Source organism: Phaenicophaeus curvirostris, chromosome 15 (genome assembly GCF_032191515.1).
Source record: "Phaenicophaeus curvirostris isolate KB17595 chromosome 15, BPBGC_Pcur_1.0, whole genome shotgun sequence".
Taxonomy (NCBI): domain Eukaryota; kingdom Metazoa; phylum Chordata; class Aves; order Cuculiformes; family Cuculidae; genus Phaenicophaeus; species Phaenicophaeus curvirostris.
The window spans coordinates 20,475,585-20,497,068 of NC_091406.1; the positions used below are offsets into that span (position 1 = coordinate 20,475,585).

A 21,484-nucleotide genomic window follows, 5' to 3' on the forward strand; every position below is an offset into this window, starting at 1 on the left:
GGCCCAAGTTGCCCAGAGAAGTGGTGACTGTGTAATCCCTGGAGGGGTTCAAGGCCAGGTTGGATGGGGCTTGGACCCCCTGATCCAGTGGGAGGTGTCCCTGCCTATGGAAGGGGGTTGGAACTGGATGGGCGTTAAAATCCCTTCCAGCCTAAACCATTCCATTGGTCTATGATTCTATGATCTAAAGAGCCTCCATCCCACAAGTATGTGCACTTCCACAGCACAAAGTAATGCTCGTACAAGAGATGGAGGAACATGAAAGGGATGAAGGCCGTGGCCCAAGGCAACACGGGAGTTGAGCTCATATATCAATTTCCTCTTAATAAACCAGGATACTTGGAAAGTCCAATATCCACAGTCAACAGCTCTACTCAAATCCACTGGCAGCAACAGTGCCTTCTGAATCAAAGCCCTTCACCACCCTCAAGATGTACAAAGGAGAAAGGACCAAGAGCGTACGTTGTGTGTGCAGCACCCTGTCAGGGACAGGGGAGAGATCACCGTGACAAGTTAAAAGGATTTTTTCTAGAAGTTTGATTTTTCCCTTCACATTTAGCAATGGGGGGGAGGGGGGAATAGTTAGGGAGGAGTTCTCTGAGGAAATAAAAACCAAAACAGTCACACATCAGCCATGCCGTCATGCCTATGTGATGCCAATGTCAGACTGAGAACACGGAAATCAGACATTTTTCTAAGAAAGCATCTAATTTACCTCAAAGTAATAAAAATCCAAAAATAGCAACAAAGCACAACATGTTTTGGCTGAAGCCAGAAGCATTTCTTCAAAAACCAACACCCTTCCAAAGCTTTTCAGTGCAAAAGCATTCATTGCAGAGCTGGGCATCTTGTAGGAATACCAGAATTGCAGAGGAGAGATGAGCTGCTGGGTTTGGCTGATGGGCATTTCTGAACTGACAAGGGGCCACCGCACTGCAGCCCCTCTCTGTCTAAAGAAAATCTCTCTTCAGGGTGGTGTTCACAGCAATTTGCAACAGATCCACATAGCTGAAAAGGTGCTCTTTTGGAACTGGTATAAATTGACAAGTGGTAGGGGAACAGAGCAGAGAGCACTTTGCAATGGCAATGCTGCTTTGTCAGGCTAGGAAAGTTAAACCAGCAAAGACTGAATCTCAGCCCTTCACAGCCATAGGCCCAAGGGTCTCATGCGTGAGCTCCATCTCTGCCACTCAGGACTCAAGCTGGGGCTCAGGAACCTCCATCTCTATTTTCCATATCCCGGGAGGTGAATGGGGTGTTGGTCTGAGAGCAACCTGCTCCTCCACAACGCTCATCTCAAGCCTCAACAGCTCAGGTCACCTCTTGCAAAGCCACCTCTCTAAAGGACCATCCCAACATGTCACCAGACCTCATGTTTCTCTGTCACAAGATGTGGTGTTAGCTCAGGACTATCCCAGCCTTGGATTCACCCACCTGTACTGCAGTAACATTACAGGACCTCTAACACCACCACTAAGTGTCAGGTCAGCATACAGTCCCAAAGCAGCAGTCCCAGATAGCTTGCCTAGGACAGGCAGATGCACCAGGTTCCCAGGGACAGGGCAGCAGTAAAGAAGCAGAATATAAAGCAGAAGAAGATACAGAAACAACAATAGCTGGAGGGAGCTTCTGGGAAAACAAGGAAGGCTCCAAAACAGGGAAGGAAGGGGAGGCCAGCTCACGTATCTGCTCTGATTGATCACTACAGCTTGTTAGAACTTCACAGGGTGCTGTGTCGAGACTTAGCCACAACAGTGTTAAGGAGCCTGGAGAAGAATGCAGGCAGGGACAGAAAACGGCACACACATGGATTCAGAGACAAACAGATGCTCTGAGGAGTTTTGTACTGTAAGATAAAACAGAGGAGGGGAGCTTGCAGAAGGAAGTAAAGCTGTCAAGGTCCCCAGAAGGCCCAGGAGTAATGAAAGAGGAAAATTCAAGGACAGCAAGTGCCTAGTTGAAGATGAAGGCTGTTCAGCTCTTGTCAGCTCCAGAGGGAAGTAAAAAAGTGTGAAAAGTCGGGTAGCAGGGCAGCAAAAGCCTACAGTGACCACCAGCATCTTGTTTCGTAAGAGACTACAACCAGCGTTCAACTGCTGTCCCACTGGGTGCCCTGTGAGGTCTGCCTGCAGCTGAGAGTGGGAAGCCAAGGGCAGATTTGCACTGCAGCTTAGAAGACGGATTAATCGAGGCAGAGCAGGCACAGTTTGAAGTTGCAGAGTCCTGATGCGCCTTTTCCTGGTGCCAGAAGCAGCGTACAGGATCTGAACCTTGCAGTGGGCGCTGTTCCATCACACTGTTCCTCTTGTGAAAGGAGTTGTTAGTGAATGGGCAGAGTGAGTGGAGGAGAGAGCCAGGTCTCTGATGGCAGGGACATGCCGCTCGCATGTGTTCCATGCAGGAGGGGAGCTGCATATGCAGCTCCTAGTCAAAACAGGACCATTTAACATGGCGATGGGACAGACAGAACCTAAGTTAGACAAAGGAGTGTCACTGCCTCCATTAGCTTGCTCTGGCCACCTTTCCTATCAGGATCTGGAAGAAACACAGCAGAGCAGGAGGGGTGACGGCACAGACATGAAGGAAAAGCTACAGGAAAGCTGGTGATAGGCTTTTGATTAGGGAGGGCAGGGACAAGACAGGGAGAGCAGTTTTCAGCTGAAAGAGGGGAGATTGAGATGAGATCTTAGGGAGAAATGTTTTGCTGGGGTGGGGGAGGCCCTGGCCCAGGTTGCCCAGAGCAGTGGTGGCTGCCCCATCCCTGGAGGTGTTCAAGGTCAGGTTGGATGGAGCTTGGAGCAACTGGATCCAGTGGGAAGTGTCCCTGCCCATGGTAGGGGGTTGGAACTGGATGAGTATTAAGGTCCTTTCCAACCCAAACCATTCTATGATTTCACAAAGACACAGAGGTCTGGGCACGGATGGCCTTCCTCCAGGCTTTGCAGGCATGGGGTTGTTACAGGCAGAGTAACTGAGAGGGGAGGCTGTGGCATACTGCAGCTTCACAGAATAAAACATTCAGGACTGCCAACACTGCTCAAGCAGAATTTAATAGAGAAAATGCCAGAAAGCAGCAGGAGAAAGGTACCTAATAAGAGCCCAACATCAGAGAAGCTGGTTGACCCCAAGGGGCTGCAGAGCACAGAGCCCAGGCTCCCACAACCAGTAGAGAATGGCATAAGGAAGCACTTGGGAAAAATAGCCTGCACGGAGCCATCCCTCCCCTCGTTGCACACTCCCAGCTTCTGGCAACCACTGTAGGGACTTTCTGAGCTGGAGGGTGCATCCAAACCATTGTGTTAAGCAATATAATTATTACAACCAAGATAATAATAAAACCACCTAACCTCAGACTCCATCCGCTGAGCTCTAAGAGATGGAGCACACACTCTAGGATGAAAACCAGAAGCAACTTCACTCATCAAAAAGCTATGGGTTAATTATTTGTCTTCTGGTGAGTTTTGCTTCTCAGAAATTCTTTAAAACCAGAAAACATCAAGCCCAATGGCTTCCTTTCTTCCTTACCCCTTAAAAATATACATTTATTTAAAATGTATGTTAAATCCATTGCCTGTGACAGATAACAAACATTTATGCTAAGCTGTATTTTTCTTATCTCCCAGATTGTTTTACTCATTATCCTGAAAGCATGAAACAAAATACAAAACAGATCATGTGCAGAACCTCCCGTCTTCTGCTTGAATGGAAGACAGCTCAAGACATTTGCTGGCTTCTTCACTTACCACTTTTCACATTCAGGCTGCCTTTTGCGGTGTCTTTCCCTAAAACGTTCTCGGCTTCGCAGCTGTACTCTCCAGCATCTTCCAGCTTCACCTTGTTGAACTGCAGTCTGGAAATCTTTCTGTTGAAAAGTACAGCAGACATTTCTTACTCAAATGCCAACCATCCTCTTGAATTGATAAACATCCCAGCCCTGGGACACTCGCCATCGCATCACCCCTTCTTGAGAGGATGGGCTCCCTGGCTTCACAACTGAACAGGTGATTCAAGCATTGATTTGGACAAGACCCTTCCCAGGAATCACAACACCATGATTTCCTAAATGACCATCTCCCTCTGAACCCATTGCACTCAGCATGTTGCCATGGTTCGCTCTGATGCCTCTCTCATTCACACATAGTCTTCCGAGGGGTTGAAAAAAAAGAGTCCAAATATCCCAGTGCATAGACATTCTGCACTGGAGAAAAGCCATTTCACTGATGGACAGGGGGATCTGCTTGTGAGCAGGAGATGTGGAGATCATAGAATCATAAAATGGTTTGAGTTGGAAAGGATCTTAAATATAACCCACCCTATCATGCGCAGGGACACCTCCCACTGGATCAGGGTGCTCAAAGCCCCATCCCATCCGGCCTTGAACACCTCCAGGGATGGAGCAGCCACCACTGCTCTGGGCAACTTGGGCCAGGGCCTCCCTGCCCTCAAAATCATTTCTCCCTAAGATCTCATCTCATTTTCCCCTTTTTCAGCTCAAAACCGTTCCCCTCATCTTGTCTTTGTACTCCCTGATCAAGAGCCCCTCCCCAGCTTTCTTGGAGCCCCTTTCAGTACTGGAAGCTGCTCTAAGGTCTCTCCACAGCCTTCTCTTCTCCAGGCTGAACAACCCCATCTCTCTTAGCCTGTCCTCGTCTGGGAGGTGCTTCAGCCATTGGATCATCTTCATGGCCTTCTCTTGGACTCGCTCCAACAGCTCCATGTCCTTCAAAGACATGAGCTGCATGTTCTGCACCTTCCTCAGCAAGGAGTAGCCTGGTGCTTCTCTGGCTGTGTTCAGCAGAGCCACATACTCAAACACAAACACCCACAAGGTCAGGGAGGGTTCACCCCTTGCCAGTCTGCAAATCAAAACCCTGTGGTTTGACCTAGACAGCTGGCTTGTAGCTTTATCCAGGCAAAAAAAAAATAGGGCAAGGACTTTGTCTCCCCCAAATACACACACTCCAATGTAGCACCAGCATGCGGGGCTGAACTGCCCCAATCATCACACAGCCTAGGAAGAGCAGAAGTGCTGGTGTTTGCCCATGTCACCTACCAACCTGTGCTGCATGCTCCATGGGAGAGGGAGTAGCCCTGCAGTAGACCTCCGCGGCAGGATGGGGAAGATGAGCATTGCTGTCCCCATTGCCTATGACTGATGTCTTGTTTGCTGGGATGTCTCTCTGACTAAGAAGCTAAACCATTTGTTGCCCAGTTTAACCAAGATCTATAGAGGCCTTCAACACCCACTGACTATCACTCATTAGAGCACAGTGGGATTTGGACATCAGGTACATTGTTTTACTACATTTTCATCCATTTTAGCCATCTCATCAAAAAACATCCTGCGTACTCTTCTTATGAGAACATCTCTCTGCCTCCTACATCAAGCTTTTACCTCAGGTCTTTGTCATACAGTTGCTTTATTTAGACACTTGAAAACACTGCCAGCTTTAGAAAGAGGCCCCAGTGGCCTGTGTTGCTGAAGGCACATAAAATCCCTTTAATGTACAAAATAATCATTAGCTTTGGGCATATTTTCCGTGTTACATGTGTCATCTGAGAAGGACATTTCTTTGGGCTGAGTGAATCGTCATCCATAGGAAGTCCTTCACAGAAGCACACTGGCATCGTTTTAACACCCTGACATGCTGTTTTCCTGGGAGCCACAGCGCAAGGACACAGCATGAACATCTCACTAGTTATATTAGTAAATTAAAAGCACTTGGAAACAGCTTGGTACAGCTCCCAGGATACAGGCACTGCCTAGTTTTACAGGATGCAGTCAAGTGTTGAACTGGATGAGTTTACACACCATGTGGAGCAATTTCTAAATGAACGTTGACAGTATGCAAGGATTTCTTGAATTCCTTTAATCCTAGGTCTCCCCTAATTCAGTGGCCAGTTATATGGGCCAACATGCTCCAAAATGTTTGTGTAAACAAGCAGGCTGATTCAGAGTGGCGCAAAACTGCCTTACTTCCCAGAGCTGTATAGTGCTCTGAATTTCCTCAAGCCTCTTAGCAACCTGTGACAGTCCTGGGCATCGTGGTCATTGCTGTGGTGATGCCTTAGGCAAAGCATTTAAGGGCCCCTAGTGGCAGTTGAGTTCTGCATCTGGCTGGGGAGGTACAGCAGGCACCTGATGAAGGAGGTCAGCTCCATCCGGTGGTAGTGCCCAGTCTGGGGCCATATTCCTCACTCTCTCCACAGAGGCAACACTTGGCAAAGGGGTGACGTGGGTTCTTGGTGCTATGTTCAACTCTAACAAGACTGTTGCCAGCCAGCCCAGCCATTGCTTTCCCTCAGCTGCCTCAACTCTCATTGACAGAATACACCACTTGATTTATAAACCAGCCCTATGACACGGTTGTGGCTATGGCTGCAGAGCAAAAGGGAAGGCAGCATGTGTTGAAAGCAGCTTGGAAAAGCGAGGCTTTAACTCAAAGTCTTGTAGAAAACACCACCCTCGCACGCCAGCATGCTGAGGCTGAGGCTATCTGCCAGAGCCAAGCCGAAAGCATTAACGAACATACTGCCTTCAGCTGCCGGAGGACAGATATTCTAATGATAATTGGCTGCACTGCAATCTTACATGCACAGCACGTTTCATGGTGTGTCATAACTGGAAAAATCCACTACAGCATTAGAATATCACCTGCGTATGTGATCCTTTATAGATAAAGGTTTTTAAGTCCCAAAGATACATATTAGTAAGCTATTAGTGACACAAAGGGTTAATGAAAGAGTGCATCCTGACAGATTCATCTCCAAGAACAGGATGAGACACATTTGGTCTTTCACCTGGAACTGGAGACGGACATGAGCAGACTGAAAAGCAGTGCTGCTATTTATAGCATATCAGTATCAAGGTGAAGCCATAGAGGATTATCTTGTTTTAATGCGCAAGATTGGTGTACTGTCAAATGAGCTAATTGTCATTTTCCACCACAGTTTGTTGAAATTCTCCTGGATTGTAAGATCCCCTTGAAAAATCAAGAGCTTTTTCTGGCTTTCCATACCCCAGCCCAAAGGTGCAGTGACTTTTGGTCTCCATGCTGTGCTGTATAACGGGCTCGGGGAGGGGAATGAAGAGTACAGATGAGGATCAGTTTTAATGTGGAGTATAGCCACAGTAAAGAGAATTTCCCTGTTCCAGAAAGCACTGAAACAGCCAGAGAGATACCTTGCTTCACAGCATTAGTCATGAGCCTTTTAATTCACAAGTAATGCCCATGCACTAGAACTGAACTGAAGGATGGAAAAGAGACAAAGACCTTACTTGATCTGTGTGCAGCACACACAAAGATGACCAGTCCATCTCTGTTCTATTTTACTGTCTTCCAGTGATATAGAAATATCTCAAAACTGCCTAGAAAATCAGTTTTTTCAAGTTTCAGTTCTCCCTCCTGCTGCCCCCAAGGGCAGGTGCCTTGGCTCCCTGGAGGGCTGAGGCTTGTTTGTACACAAATACAAGTAGCAACGTATGAGGAATCCTGTTGTGAACAGGAGTTTTGTATCAGGTCCCCTGCTGCTCTTCTGGGGACATCAGCCCCTGGGAAAGCCCTACTGTGTGCATCCACAAGGGTGCCTGGCTGCCAGATGATGCCATTCTTCTGAAGGAAGGCACTGCCCCGGGCTGTTTGTTTAGTGAAAGGGCCAGGGTCATCGACAGAGCCCATAATTTCATGCAGTGCAACTCTGTTGACATTTCTTTACTCCAGGGGAAAATCTGCCTCATTGTCTTTCCTGACCCTCAGCACATATGACTTAGCCACGTACTAATTATCTCCTGTGGTGCCAGTGGAGGAATAAGCCATGGGGAATATGTTGGCTGCAAGCTCTGGGGGACAGGATTCACAAGGGGACCTTCAGCCTGGCCAGAACAAGATCCCTGAGAATACCTTTCTGGCCAAAAGAAAAGAGTATCCCAGAGGGCATTTTGGAGCGATGAGTACATCACCCTCTGTGGTGTCAATCTCCAGACTACAATAGGAAATGGGGAGATGAGCCCTTAGCTGGGACCTACACAAAGATGCTGGCAAGTTCTGGCTTGGAAGGGTGGCCTCATCTGCTGTGATTTAGACATGTCAGAGTTAGGCATCGAAATGTGAGCCTGGGCCCTGAGGCCTTCAGTCAGAGGAAAAGAAACAGGCACTTCATTGCAGCCAAGGAGGAACTTCTCACGACAGGAGTCATGTTCCCATCAGCATTTCGGTCAAGCTTGAATCATCTTTCTTGTCTTCCCTACAGCCAAGTGGAAATGGGACCATCTTCCCAGGTCACCTCCTTGCAAAGCTCAGTGTGTGAGCAGGAGAGCAGCTGCCCCTGGGACACCTATACTTCACCAAGGATTCAGCATTCTCCGTTTGAGTTCAGTCACTTCTGCATCATTCAGGACAAAAATAGCTCTAGGATTACTACTGTTGTAGTGTTTTATTAGGCTTCTAAAAATAGGTTAGCTAAAGCATAAGTAATACAGAAGTCAAGGAATTAGCTGATGAAGAGAAATTGAAGACTGCACCATATGTGGCCCCTAAATTGTCAATGAAGAACACTGCACATCGTAAACACATCTGAGATCATAGGAAAAGGAAATTCCCAAACATGACCCTTGCAAAGGACACACCGAATACACTGCTGAGGTTACCTATTAACTCTATCCCTCTCTGTTTGCACAGAGCTGGTGGCAGGAAACAAACCAGCATTGCAGAGAGCAGAAAGGCCAGCACTTACTGTAATGTGTACTGCTTACATTCCTGCCAAAGATTTAATTGGTGCCCATGTGCTGTCCTGGCACGCTGCATGGTGCTGCATTTGCCCTGAGAGAGCAGGTTAATGATTGGCAAGAAGATTCAGAATATCCAATTCTTCAGCTTGCAGTCAAGAAGCACTGGCCAGAAACCACCAGGCATCAGGCAGCCCCACTGGAGTAGGGGCTCTTGGCACCCTGGCCTCAGGGAAAAACATTCATCTTCCACAGAGTGGCATAAAACCAGGCAGAAGAGCTCACTGCAATGCAAAGCAGAGTGGGGATAGCCATGGCAAGGCACCTCTGTCCGGCCACGCAGAGGTGGCAGCTAGGAACATCCTCTCCCCTGTACTGCCAGATGGAAACCACCCCAGCCTCTTCCCTGCCCTTGAGTTACAGAGCAGCACAACAGAGCTGGGCAAGCCAGCTGTGCCTTGCAGCACTTCAGACAAACAAGTAGTCTTGTGCTGGTTAGATTATCTACAGAAACGGCAAATGGGAAAGGGAGAAAAAAAATGCCCTCAAGCAAAGCAATCAAACAAGACAGGTAAGGACAGGAGGGTTTGGACTTTTCAGCTCAGCTATCATCCCTGAAGTCCTCCTTCCTCCTCATCTCACATCATCATCCACCCCAGTCAATGTTTGACCTGCTGGGACTGCAGGAGCAGCAGATGTGGGAGACAGCTAATGTCTTTGCAGATGCCCAGGACAGAACCAACCATCCCTTGAGCCCCTCTGCCTGGTCTCTCCTACCCATGTGCCCCGACAGTAGAGTGCTGTTCTAACCTGAAAAGCAGATTTGCCCCTTCTCTGCTCAGTAGTGCTGTTGTCTCTCTGTGCCCAGGCTTGGGACAGGCTGGTTGTAAAATGAAGACTCAACCGGTTCTCACTCTGCAGAGCTGACACAGCCACTGGTATCCAAATGAGAGACAGACTCCCTTCTGGGTCACACAGTGTCAACAAAAGCAGAAAAGATCAATAGGCACACTCCAAAGAGCAGGGTCACTTGTGCAAGTCCATCCTCAAATTCAACACTGATGAGCAGCCACGGATGTTCCCGCAACGGGAAGAGGTGTAGAGCAGCAGAGGTGGTGTAATGCAACCACACACCAGTCCCTGTGGCCTCTCTCTTGAGAGGCAAACCCCTTCATGCTGCTGCTCTTTGTGCCAGGCAAGTCTGGCAGCTGCCAGTGTGTGAAATCAATGCATACGTAAAAGCTGGGGTTCAGGTTAAGGCTGGTGCACAAAGTCAATATCAGTGCAGGGCCCCTTGCATTACCTGTCCTGGAATTGAAGGCAATTGATCCACCCCTTCGATGTTTCCTCCAACCCCAAAGCTGAGATTTGATTCTCTTAGAGAAAACGTAGCCTCTGAGCAGTATAGTGAGGCCAGCAAAGAGCAGGCTCCTTCCCTGCTTATCACATGTCACAGGAGAACACTATCAGCCTCCAAAAAGCGACGGGCCTCCCAGCACCAAAGGTAGGACCCGTCCCAAAGAGTGCATGACCTCAACAAAGGGGTGAGACTCTTGGTAGGTGCATAGCCACGACAGTGTGCAGAGGTCTCACCATCCCAGCAACCCAACCACAAGCTTATTCTGTAACAGGGAGGGAATAGAGAGTCAGTGCTGCTGAGGAGGAGGCACAGAGATCCTAGGCTAGAAGCATGTCACACATTAGATGGAGGCCGATATACTGGACAGAACTAAAGATTCAGGGATTGCCAGAAGTGGAAGAAAAAGGCCTGAGAAAGCCCTTAGAGCAAAAAAAAAAATGAGCTTTAAACAATCAGGGGAGGAAGCGAGGAAGGTGCCATAATAAAAGCTACTGCTGTCAGGAGGGGAGCCTTGTGCAGAGCTGCAATGGAGATGAGCACAGTCAGGCTGTAAATACTCAGATCAGGAAAAAGTATTTGTGGGAACAGAGGTCATGGGAAAGGGATGGCACCTTCAGACAGAGAACTACTCCTCCAAAACCTCTGTGAACATATAACCATGGTAATGTACGGGACAGTGCAAGAGATTCACTCAGTTTTGGGGCTCCTTTCTGAGTCTGGAGCCTTTGGGATGCATAGAAGTCTGTTCTTCCTAAGTTATTTTTCTGCAACTCGTGTGCATTACGGGTCCTCATCAGTGCCTAGGAAGTACAGGGACCTGGCAAGTTCATGCCTGCAGGTGTATACGGTGCTGTCCCAGGTGAACAGCTCTCAGTCTCAGCCTGCAGCCTCAGCTCTCCTCTCCCAAGGCAAAGCATTTTCACTCCAGCTGCATGAATGGGATTTCAGCTCATGTCTCAATGAGTGCTTCAACCTAATCGGTGACATTTTGCAACTGCAGTGGGCTAAGGTCTGTAGGGAGAGATTTTCTTTTTTTTATTTAAGCAGCCAACATCACTGGAAAAAATACACAAAATTTCAGGCACACAAAGCTCCTTTCACCTCTAAGGTTGAACACACTGCCAGCTGAAGCAGCCCAGCATCTGGCCATAACTTGTTAGCTGCTATAGCTCAGTCAAGTTTGATTAAATGCCCATTCCTTAGGACCCCCAACTTGCAAAGCTTGTGGATTGTTCTAGCTCAAGACCCAACTGCTTCTCCTTTCAGTTCTCAAATTCCCTGGTTCAGTCCCAGGTGCATTGGCCAAGATGATGTCCATCATCTCCTTTAAAACAACAAACAGACAAACAAAGGAGATGCTCTCCTTCACACCCCCCTCCAATAAAGTGCCTTCAGCAGCTAAAATCAAATCCCAGATATCAGAGACTTATAATGACATCGTGAGAGTTAGCAAGGCAGAAGCTCCCCTGGTGATTATAACAACACCGGTGCTTGAGAAGAGTCTTAGCTTCAAGGCATCTGGAATTGCTCTTGCAAGATCCATTGTCAAATGAGCTTTTTCCTTTGTTTAAAAATGTCAGCCTGAAGACCCCTGCCAGAGTGGTGGTATAGCCTGCTTGGGTTCACTCTGGCTCCCACAAGGCTTCAACAGTTCTCTTTGCCCCTCCTTGTCTCCAGGCTTAATTAGGAAATCATTTATCTTTATTGGCACTCTCTTTCCCCTGCTGCTTTGGCATTATGATTTTTTTTGCCTTCATTCCAGAGCACTGAGCTGTACAGGGAAGACCACAGCCCCATTCATTGTGGGTGGGGAACAATCTACAGCAGGGAGCTCTGCAAGGAAGACCCCAGCAATGAATCTGCCCCAACTAGCATCGCCTGAGGGCCCACTGTACACAAACAGGAGAGGAGGGTATCCCTTGGCTCCACTTACAGGCTAACAATAGGGATTCCTAGTGATACTGAAAGTAGGACACTACTCCCAAGGGATGTCATCTGGTCAGCCTGTCCCAAACTGAACTGCCAACCCTCTCCAATCTAACGATAGGCCTAATTCATTACCCCAGAAATCTCCCGTGGTAAAAGAGCACACAAAGAGAGAAAGCTGTAAGGACAGCCACAGCTAGGAGACTACCAGGCTCCTGGGCCTGCTCTGACTCCAGCTGAAGATCTCCATGTCTCAAGGTTGAGCCCTGCACACAGCCTGAAGTGGGGTAGGTTCTCCACACCTCTGCAAACAAACTCCCTTGGCTTTCTCCACAATTGGCATTTGACCACTTGCCAAGAAAGTCAGACGGTCAAAATTCAACCTGAACTTCTCAGAAACCAGTGGCCTCAACCAGATCTCAGATGCACTCAGCAGCAAAGGGTCTTGCTCTGGCACTCAGAGGGACAGCCACTCACTATGCTGGAGCTCCACCACTGCATGCAATTCTTTCTGGGTAATTTCTCTAGGCTCCGTACCAACTGTGTTTTATTTCAATTGAGCTGGAGATAAAATTGCAGCCAACAACTTCTTCCACCTTAAAGAGAAGTTTCCTCTTTGCACAAGCCAGACTTGCCCCAGCCTGTTGCTAATTACAGATGGAACATGCAGTTCAGAAAGGAGGAATCAGAATTGTTCTCCTCCCTCCAGCAAATACCCATTGGAAAATCTCTTTTGCCCGACAGCCCCAAAAGTTTTGCCGATAAGTTCAAAAAGCAAGAGGGAAGATGATTGATGGAAAAACTGAAGAGCTGACACACAGTTAACTGCTTCTCTCCTTCTTCCAACAAACACTTCCCTTTTTTCCTTCCTAGAGTTCTCCAGCTCTAGGAAGGGCAGGGGGGTCAGATAAAACATTGATCATGAAAAAAGGGCTTCAGTCATACTTTCTAACCAGAGTTCTCAAGGCTTTGAACAGAGAGGGAGGAAAGCCAGGTGGAGAGTGGTTGAGGAATTACTAGTCATAGACAGGAAACTGTGTTCCTCTTGTCTCCCATCTCAATCCTCTGTGTGTTGTCTAAGGACTACATGGTTGTAGACCAAGAGGCTGACGAAGAGATGACCCACAGAGCAAAGGGAAACGCTATGGACAACCTTTCCACATCCTGGCAGGGTTCACTAGTCTGGCTCCAGCAGACAAGTCTATTGGGGGTTTGCATCAAACTTTTAAAGAAATGACCCTGTGCCCTTGGCCAGGAGCCGCATGGTCTGTGAAGCTTTTTGCTTTGTGTACTTTCTCTATAAGAGTCCCTTCCTAGTGCTCAATTTCTAGCCCTCTGGAAACCGCACTCTACTCTGAACTGAAAGGAAGAGCAGAGGATTGTCTAGAGATCAGTGCTACCTCCAAGTGGAGCCAGTTGTGTAAACCCTATTATTCTTCAATTAATCATCATATGACTTCCTTTCTGAGCTTTACAGTTGAGGATAGGATGCTTATCCTTCCCTGGAGTCGCTTCCTAATACACTGGAAGTAATGATGTAAACCCATATCCCATGTCCAGTTTTGGGACCTCCTACTAAACTCAGTCCCACTAGCTACATAAAGGAGATGCACAAAGTTATGAGGATTCCCTCAATCATTAGCCTCGGTGGCATCCAAAGCAATGGCACCAGCAGGGCAAGGGAGGGGATTCTGCCCCTCTGCTCTGCTCTGCTCTGCTCTGCTTTGCTCTGCTCTGGGGAAACTCCACCTGGAGCCCTCCATCCAGTTCTGGAGTCCTCAGCACAGGAAGGACACGGATTTGTTCGAGCAGGTCCAGAGGAGGCCACGGAGAAGATCCGAGGGGCTGAAGCACCTCCCATATGAGGACAGGCTGAGAGAGTTGGCTTATCCAGGCTGGAGAAAAGAAAGCTCTGGGGCGACCTTAGAGCCGCTTCCAGTACTGAAAGGGGCTCCAGGAAAGCTGGGGTGGGGCTATTGATCAGGCAATGCAGGCATAAGATGAGGGGGAATGGTTTTCAGCTGAAAGAGGGGAGATTGAGATGAGACCTTAGGGAGAAATGTTTTGCTGTGAGGGTGGGGAGGCCCTGGCCCAGGTTGCCGAGAGCAGTGGTGGCTGCCCCATCCCTGGAGGTGTTTAAGGCCAGATTGGATGGGGCTTTGAGTCTCATGACCCAGTTCGAGGTGTCCCTACCCATGGCAGGGAGTTTGAACTAAATGGGCATTAAGGTCCCTTCCAGCCCAAACCATTCCATGATTCTATCATTCTATGCACAGAGCAATTTTTTATGTTTATCCCATAAAGCCAAGGCAGGTCCAATGCCAGTGAGCACTCTGCCCTCGAGGGGTTTCCAAACACTGAAACCTAGTGAAGCCAGTGAAAAGCAGAGTCAGAAAGCTGAGGATGACAGATCGGGTGTGCACCAACCCATCTAGACCTGCTTGGACAGCGTTCCTGCACTACTGACTGGTCAACAAGGGGCAAATAGTTTATAAGGGGTTATCTTGTCAGAGCCATCCCAGCACAGCTGCTTCAGTGTAGTCTCTGCAGACAGGCCCCAGCTCCAACCAGACAACCTCGCCACTCAATGGCATGTTTTAATGGCAGCAGGGAGCAGAACCAGGGATGGGAAGCCACTACAGGAGCAGATCAGCAGGGTATGCTTTAGGCTCACTCCTTCGCTGCTGAGGGAACCTCAGACACCGAAGGAGGCAGGTGCTCAGCTTTCTACAAAATGTTTATCCTTGGGCTTATTTTGCCAGCAGGAAGTGTTTCTAGCACGCACATGTCTTTGGGCTGTCACTGGCAGGCTGTGAGCCAACACACTGCCATGGAAACTGGTATGTGCAAAATTAGGACTTGACAGCAGTGTCCTGAGGAAAGAGGATCGACCTTCTTCCATATGTTTACAGCCCTGACCCAGGGAGTGCGTGCCCTCACTGCACCACTGTGGGTGGGATGCCATCCCATCACAGCTTCATGCTGGACACAGGGTGCCAGGAGGCAGGGAAGGACTATGATCTCTGGGAGTCCAGCAGGGAAATGCTGCAAGAGGCGCCTCTTGCCATCACCAGGATGTCTCCCCAGTGAGTTGTGCTGGGTGTTTGGTCTGGGGTTGATTGCTGTCTAGCTCTGAGGGAAACAGCTCCCCAGTGTCCCTGCAAGATCCCAGCGCCAGTGAGCTCAGGGTCCCGCAAGCTGCCTGCCCGCAGGGTGCAGTGTCTGCATGGGGTGGACTGGCTGGCTCCCCACGCTTAGCTGCAGTTGGTGGTGCAGACCTTCCTCCAGGGCATCCCAGCTCCAGTTCCATCATAAACAACTGAGGCCAGGAGGCTGACACAGGCCACAGAAACACTAAGGGCAACAGAGCAAGGAGGCAGGCACAGTTCTGCCCTGTAAGCCCAGGCAGCCCTCCCTGAGCAGTCCACATCCAATAGATATGAGCCAGTTATCCTGGATCCATGGGTGTTTCCAGCCCAAGCCTTCCCCTGATCACCTCCCTGCCTCATCCCAAACAGCCACGAACCCCACAGTTCTTATGAAGGATGCCAACCATTTTGGGTGTGACTTTGCAATCCAAACCAACAGGACTGAAATTCAATTAGGGCAATTAACAATAACCCATCCTAGCATCGACTGACTTTACCAAATGATTTCTTAGTGGCTTCTAATTTAAAAAAATAATACTCTATCAAGACTATAGTGAGCTAACTCAGACATAACACGTCATCAAAGAATTAGTTTCATGTTTTCCAAGGGGTCAGGCAGTTCCAAGCTGACTGTGTTGCTGGATGGGTCAAGATATACGAGTGTAAGCATAGTCACATTTATGGAATAACTTTAAGATACAACATACATAAATATTGAGCCTTGAAAAATATCAACATGGACCTCTGTAAATAAATTTCCAGTGAGAGCCCCTTAGCTCAGTCACTGGGCCCTGTTTTTCTGGGTGGTTTTGCACTGCCTGAATGAGGTGGTCCAAGGATGATGCTGACTGAGAGCAGCTACCCAAGAGCTTTGCTGCATGGGGAGTTTGGGGGAGCCACGACAGAGCCTGCCCTGGGTGCAGCAACACAAGGTCTTGTGTGAGACAACACCTCAGTAGGCGACTATGGACCCTAACCTTACAGGATCATGATGTACTCTTGCATCTTTGCAGCTGCCTTAGATGCTTTGCAGTCCACCCTAATTCAGGAGAGAAGAGAGCGATCCCTCCCAGGTTTATGCAGGCTGGCTGGTGGCTATTGGGGTCAATGCTGAGTTTGGGTGGCTTCTGCACTCCAACCCCTAATCACAAACCAGAATCCACCTCAGATGACTGGAGCTGCCTACAGCCAGTCTACAGCTGGCAGGGAACAAGTACTCTCTGCAGATCCTGGACTCCCATCTCAGGCATCCAATGGCACAGTCACCCAAGGGGAGCCCTGCCTACAAACCTAGCATCTATCAAACCTAGCTCACTTCACTCCTCTCTCTCTGCTACCCTGGAGGAAACTGGAAATCTCCCTTACTTTCCCCAGCATGGTAAGTGGGTTGTGTGTGGTCCTGTGACTCCAAGGAAACATCTCAGTATGGCTTAGCAGGGTCTTGGAGAGCACAGCACCACTTCTAGCCAGACAGTCCCCTGGACCTAGACACTCAGTGTTAGCAAGCAAGGCAGAGCAGCCCCATAGCATACTTACTTCCCATTCCCATACTTGATCCGGATGTCTTTACTCTTCTTCAGCTCTTTGCCATCTTTAAACCACTTGTAGGAGGGCTGAGGGTTGCCAGCAGTTGCTTCGCATTTCAGGGAAATCTTTTCACCCACATGAACGTTTGGGCTTTTCAGTTTCTTCAGTTTGGGAGGGACAGCTACAAAAAAAAAAGGAGAAATCAGACAATGTTAAACCTGCCTCTTGAGCAAGCGAGAACCAGTGACATGAGCCTGCCAAGCTCCCTCCCCTGGTAACAGCACTTGCTGTCCCTGGGGCATTGGCTCCTCAGGTTTTCCCAGCACAGAGGCAGGAAAGGAGCATGAAGTCAGCAACATCCAACGTAGGGAAACAGAGGGAGCTCTACTCCATGTGGCCGTAGCTACCTGTACTCATGCAAGCAGGACCTGTGTGTCTCCTGCTAGCACAGCGTTTCTCTGATCTCCGGGCTCTCCAACCAGGCCAGAGCCAGTGATGCAGGAGCTCAAGCTCTTTAGAGACTAGTTTTCCCTGCAGCCTGCCATTGCTGCTGCTGCTCTGGACCAACACCTCCCTGACCTCTACCACTGCTAACAGCTGTGCTGCTGATCCCACAGCCCTACCCAGCATCAGCAGGGCATTTCACTACAGAAGGCGCAGAGGCAGGTCACAAGGAGCAGTCCCCCTTCCCCGGCAGAGTGTGCCACGGATACTCCATGCCCGCTGCTAGAACAGTCATTCGGCACGACAGCTTCAGCAGCAGAGCAACAGGCACTGTGAGGGGCTGCAATGAAACCTGCAAGTATAAACCATGAGAAGGGGAGGGACAGACATTCCTCAGGCTGTAGTTAGAAAAGTGAAAGAATAAAGCTATTTGAAATGGCTTCAGGACCTGCAATGTCAGGCTGGCCAGAGCATTCCCAGTCTGAAGCCTGGCTCCGCATGGGAGCATTCCTGGCTGTTTTAGAGGTGATTTTCCGTGCACCTGGAACATCAGGCAGAGACAGAGATACGCTTCTTATCAATCTCTGCCAGGCTTTACATTACACCTGACAAGAAAGGATTAGCAGGCTTGCTATTTTTCTTTCAACTGACAGCTCCGCACTCTTCCAGATTCCTTTTTCATTCTCAGCATTTACCTTAAAAAAAAGAAAACATGCTGCTGCCTTTGTCTTAAGAATATTGGTAACAACGGTTTCCACTTGTCCAAGATGTGTTACAGATAAAGTATTTCCTCTGTCTAATAATTCTTTTAATTACCTACTGCATTCTGATCGTGTGATATGGAAAAGCAATCAAAGGAACTGGATGAGTTTTGTTAGAGGAATCACTATTTCGTAGACCTTTGTATGTCTCTTCTCATTCTTCATGCCAAGCTAAGTTATTGCAGATTGGTTTTATTTAAAAACTGTTTCCACTAAAAGAGATCTTATAGAAAACAAAAAGCACAGCAATCATCAGGCATAGGCTCCCATGGTGGGAAGCTCTTAGGACTCTCCTATTCCTTTGTTTTATATGCAAGGGCATCAGAAGCTACACTGTCCTTAATCAAAAAGATACAAAAACGGTCAGAAATACAACAGTTCAGGGAAACACCAGCTGGCTGGGCAAAGCTCACAGTGCCTGAAAGGCAAACCCAGAGACATCTGTGACCATGACAGGAGTGGTGCCTGGCAGTGCACAGGTGGGTAAGGCAGCAGGGCTGGTCCCAGACCTTCCACTAACTACACTGGTGCCAAGGCACAGAAGCCAGCTGAAGATCCAGGAGTGCAAAGGAAGCATATTTCATACATCAAGGGAAAAGCAATAACCCCCACCGAAGGTTCTTCTTGACTGTTATTTCTGCACACCCAAGCCTGCTGCAGGCTCCCTAGAAACCCTCGCCCATAGCAGTTGTGGCTGCCCAGTCCCTGGAGGTGTTCAGGGCCAGGTTGGATGGCGTTTTTAGCAACCTGATCCAGTGGGAGGTGTCCCTGCCCATGGCAAGGTGTTGGAACTGGATGGGGTTTGAGGTTCCTCCCATCCTGAAGGGAGGAAGGGAAGGGGGGACTGCACATGTGCTCATGAGGCAGGGGCAGCACCAAACTCTGCTTGGAAAGCTGCAGGCAACTGCTTCAGGCTGCAGACTCGTGTCTTGCACTGCTTCCCAAGTCACTATGTTTTGGCACAGAGAGAGTTCTGTCAAAATCCAAGGCATCCTGGGGTTTGTGAAGCCAATATCCCCGATCCTTGCCTGGAACTGGGTCACCCAGGACAGCAGGAAGGCAATGAATGGAGAAGAGAGCTTGGCTCTTCTCAGAACACTGCACAGAGTGCCAGGAAGGTAAACAGGACCTTGCTTTTATAGGGGTCATTTGGGGGGAATAGAGAAATAGACTGTCAAATATTTATTCTGTCTGAATGTGTGTGCCGGTTGGTTCCTATCATACATTGAGGTCACCCTGCCCATGCCAACAGCATACATGCACCTTAAATACTGGGAAGGTCCTGACCTTGGCATTGGTGCATCTGCTTCATATTATGTCCAGTCTTGCTGTCTGCAGAATTATGAAGTGGGCAGCAGGGCCTGGGAGAAAGATATGTCAATCATGCCCCTCTCCCCAGGAAGCGCTGGCAGGAGCATTTCAAAGCCCAGAAGTCTGGAGGTTGTTGAAGGAGAGGGTAAAGAACAAGAAAGAATCATTCCAAGATCTCTGTTCCTCAGTTCCTCCTTAATATGAATCACATCTCACGCAAACCCATGCACCTCTTGCACCTTGTGCTCTTGGCCATCAGTGATAAATTACACAACAATCCTAAATAGGAAGGTCCAAATAGATATATAGCAAGCATGTCAGAGAATGAGCCGACAGTCACACAGGGCAGGGGCTCTGTCTGCATCACACCCCTCCAGCAGAGTGTCCTGCACAGAAAAAAAGGGAGGAGAACTTATTTCCTGACAAGATTGAATGTCTTCAGCAGTCTTACTGCAGGAGGGAAAGGGAGTGTGCATTCAGCTCACAAGCTTGGGTGCTGGGGGATGAGAAGCTCAAAATGAGCCAGCAATGGATGCTTGCAGCCCAGAAAGTCAATCATATCCTGGGCTGCATCCAAAGCAGTGGGACCAGCAGGACAAGGGAGAGGTTTCTGTCCCTCTGCTCCATTCTGGTGAGACCCCACCTGCAGCCCTGTGTCCAGCTCTGGAGGCCTCAGCACAGGAAGGACATGGAGCTGTTGGAGTGAGTCCACACAAGGCCACGGAGATGATCTGAGGGCTGGAGCACCTCTCATCCAAGGACAGGCTGAAAGAGTTGGGGTTTTTCAGTCTGGAGAAGAGAAGGTTCTGAGGAGATCTCAGAGCAACTTCCACTACTGAAAAGGACTCCAGGAAAGCTGGCGAGGGGCTCTTGATCAGGGAGTGCAGGGATAGGACTAGGGGGAACAGCTTTCAGCTGAAAAAGGGAAGATTGAGATGAGATCTTAGGGAGAAATGTTTTGCTGTGAGGGTGGGGAGGCCAAAGACCAGGCCAGACAGAGCAGTGGTGTCTGCCCCATCCCTGGAGGTGTTCAAGGCCAGGTGGGATGGGGCTTTGAAGCCCCTGATGCAGTGGGAGGTGTCCCTGCTCATGGCAGGGGTGGGACTGGATGGGGTTTAATGTCCTTTCCAATCCAAACCATTCCATGATTTTATGATTCATGCACTGTAATTCCCTGTTGAATCTGCCAGGCCAGTGAAAGGGGAATCCAATGCAGAAACGTTTTGTCTGTTCCTGAGAGAAGAGCTGTGCACAAAGACACAGAGCTATGCTGCCCGACACCCAGCCCACCCGTGCTACACTGCAAGTGCGGCTTGTGCTTGGACAGCAGCACGGGAAGAGAAGGCAGATCCCAGAGCTGGGGACACAGCATCCAGAGCCAGGCACAGGCTGCTCTAGTCAAGCGGGAAGGCCAGCCTTGGCCTCCTGGAAGGGCTGTTCTCGGCTGGAAAGTCTCTCTTGATAATTCCTGCATCTTTCAGAAAAACACAGCAATCCTCATTCAGAGTCATTAGCTGCTGCTAAGGCTGCTTCATGCCAGCCAAAGACCTTCCATTGTTTTTATTCACATTGTTTAAACTACACTTTATTCCTAGCCTGAATTTCTCTATCTTTGGCTTCCAGCCAACAGATCTCTCTGCCTTCCTCTGGTAAATTTGAATCCCATCTAGCAACCAGAAACCTCTTCCCTTTTTAGGTACTTGTAAACTATGAATGAATCACCTTTCAACCTCCACCAGCAGTAAACTAAAGTAGCTCAGGAGACCAAAGAGGCACACAGAGTGCTAACGCTGGAGTGTGTCAAAGACAGGGTTTTACACTTTGGTTTGTTTTCAGCTTTAATATCTACCCATTTCCTACCTCCACCCTGTCCAAATCACAGAGTTGCAGCCCAGAAAGTCATGAGCTTGGTTCAAAGTGACACGAGGATTTTAAAAGTGCCTCCTTTCTTTAGTGCTCTGAATATTTGGGGTCACTTTGATCTCCTCCCTGTTTGAAACTTTTCAAACATGTTGGGAAAACCAAGTCGCTCACTTCGGAGATACCAAGACCACACTGTACCCTTGCAAAACAGAGGTACACCTGGCAGGGTCCAGGCCCAATTTCCTCACATTTCCACCAGCTCCAAGCTTCCCAGCCTTCTCTGCACAGGTTAGTGCTGCTTAGATGTGGCCAGGACAGCTTTAGTCAAAACCAGGCTACCCAAACAGCTCCATCCGCCTAGTGTAGGCTGAGCTGAAGCTGTCACTTTAGATCCTCATTATCTGGATCTCAGGGCTTT

General features: G+C 48.8%; 1 protein-coding gene across 5 annotated transcripts in view; it reads right to left on the minus strand.

The window, feature by feature from the left end:
* The window catches only part of NRG2 (neuregulin 2), a 184,474-nt gene that overhangs the window by 51,431 nt on the left and 111,559 nt on the right, over nt 1-21,484 (minus strand). For all 5 annotated transcript variants that reach the window (XM_069869641.1, XM_069869643.1, XM_069869640.1 and 2 more), the window contains exons 2-3: nt 16,697-16,868; nt 3,744-3,862 (exon numbers count right to left, since the gene is read on the minus strand). In XM_069869641.1, coding sequence (XP_069725742.1) covers nt 3,744-3,862; nt 16,697-16,868 — 291 coding nt within the window. The remainder of the gene's footprint in view (nt 1-3,743; nt 3,863-16,696; nt 16,869-21,484) is intronic.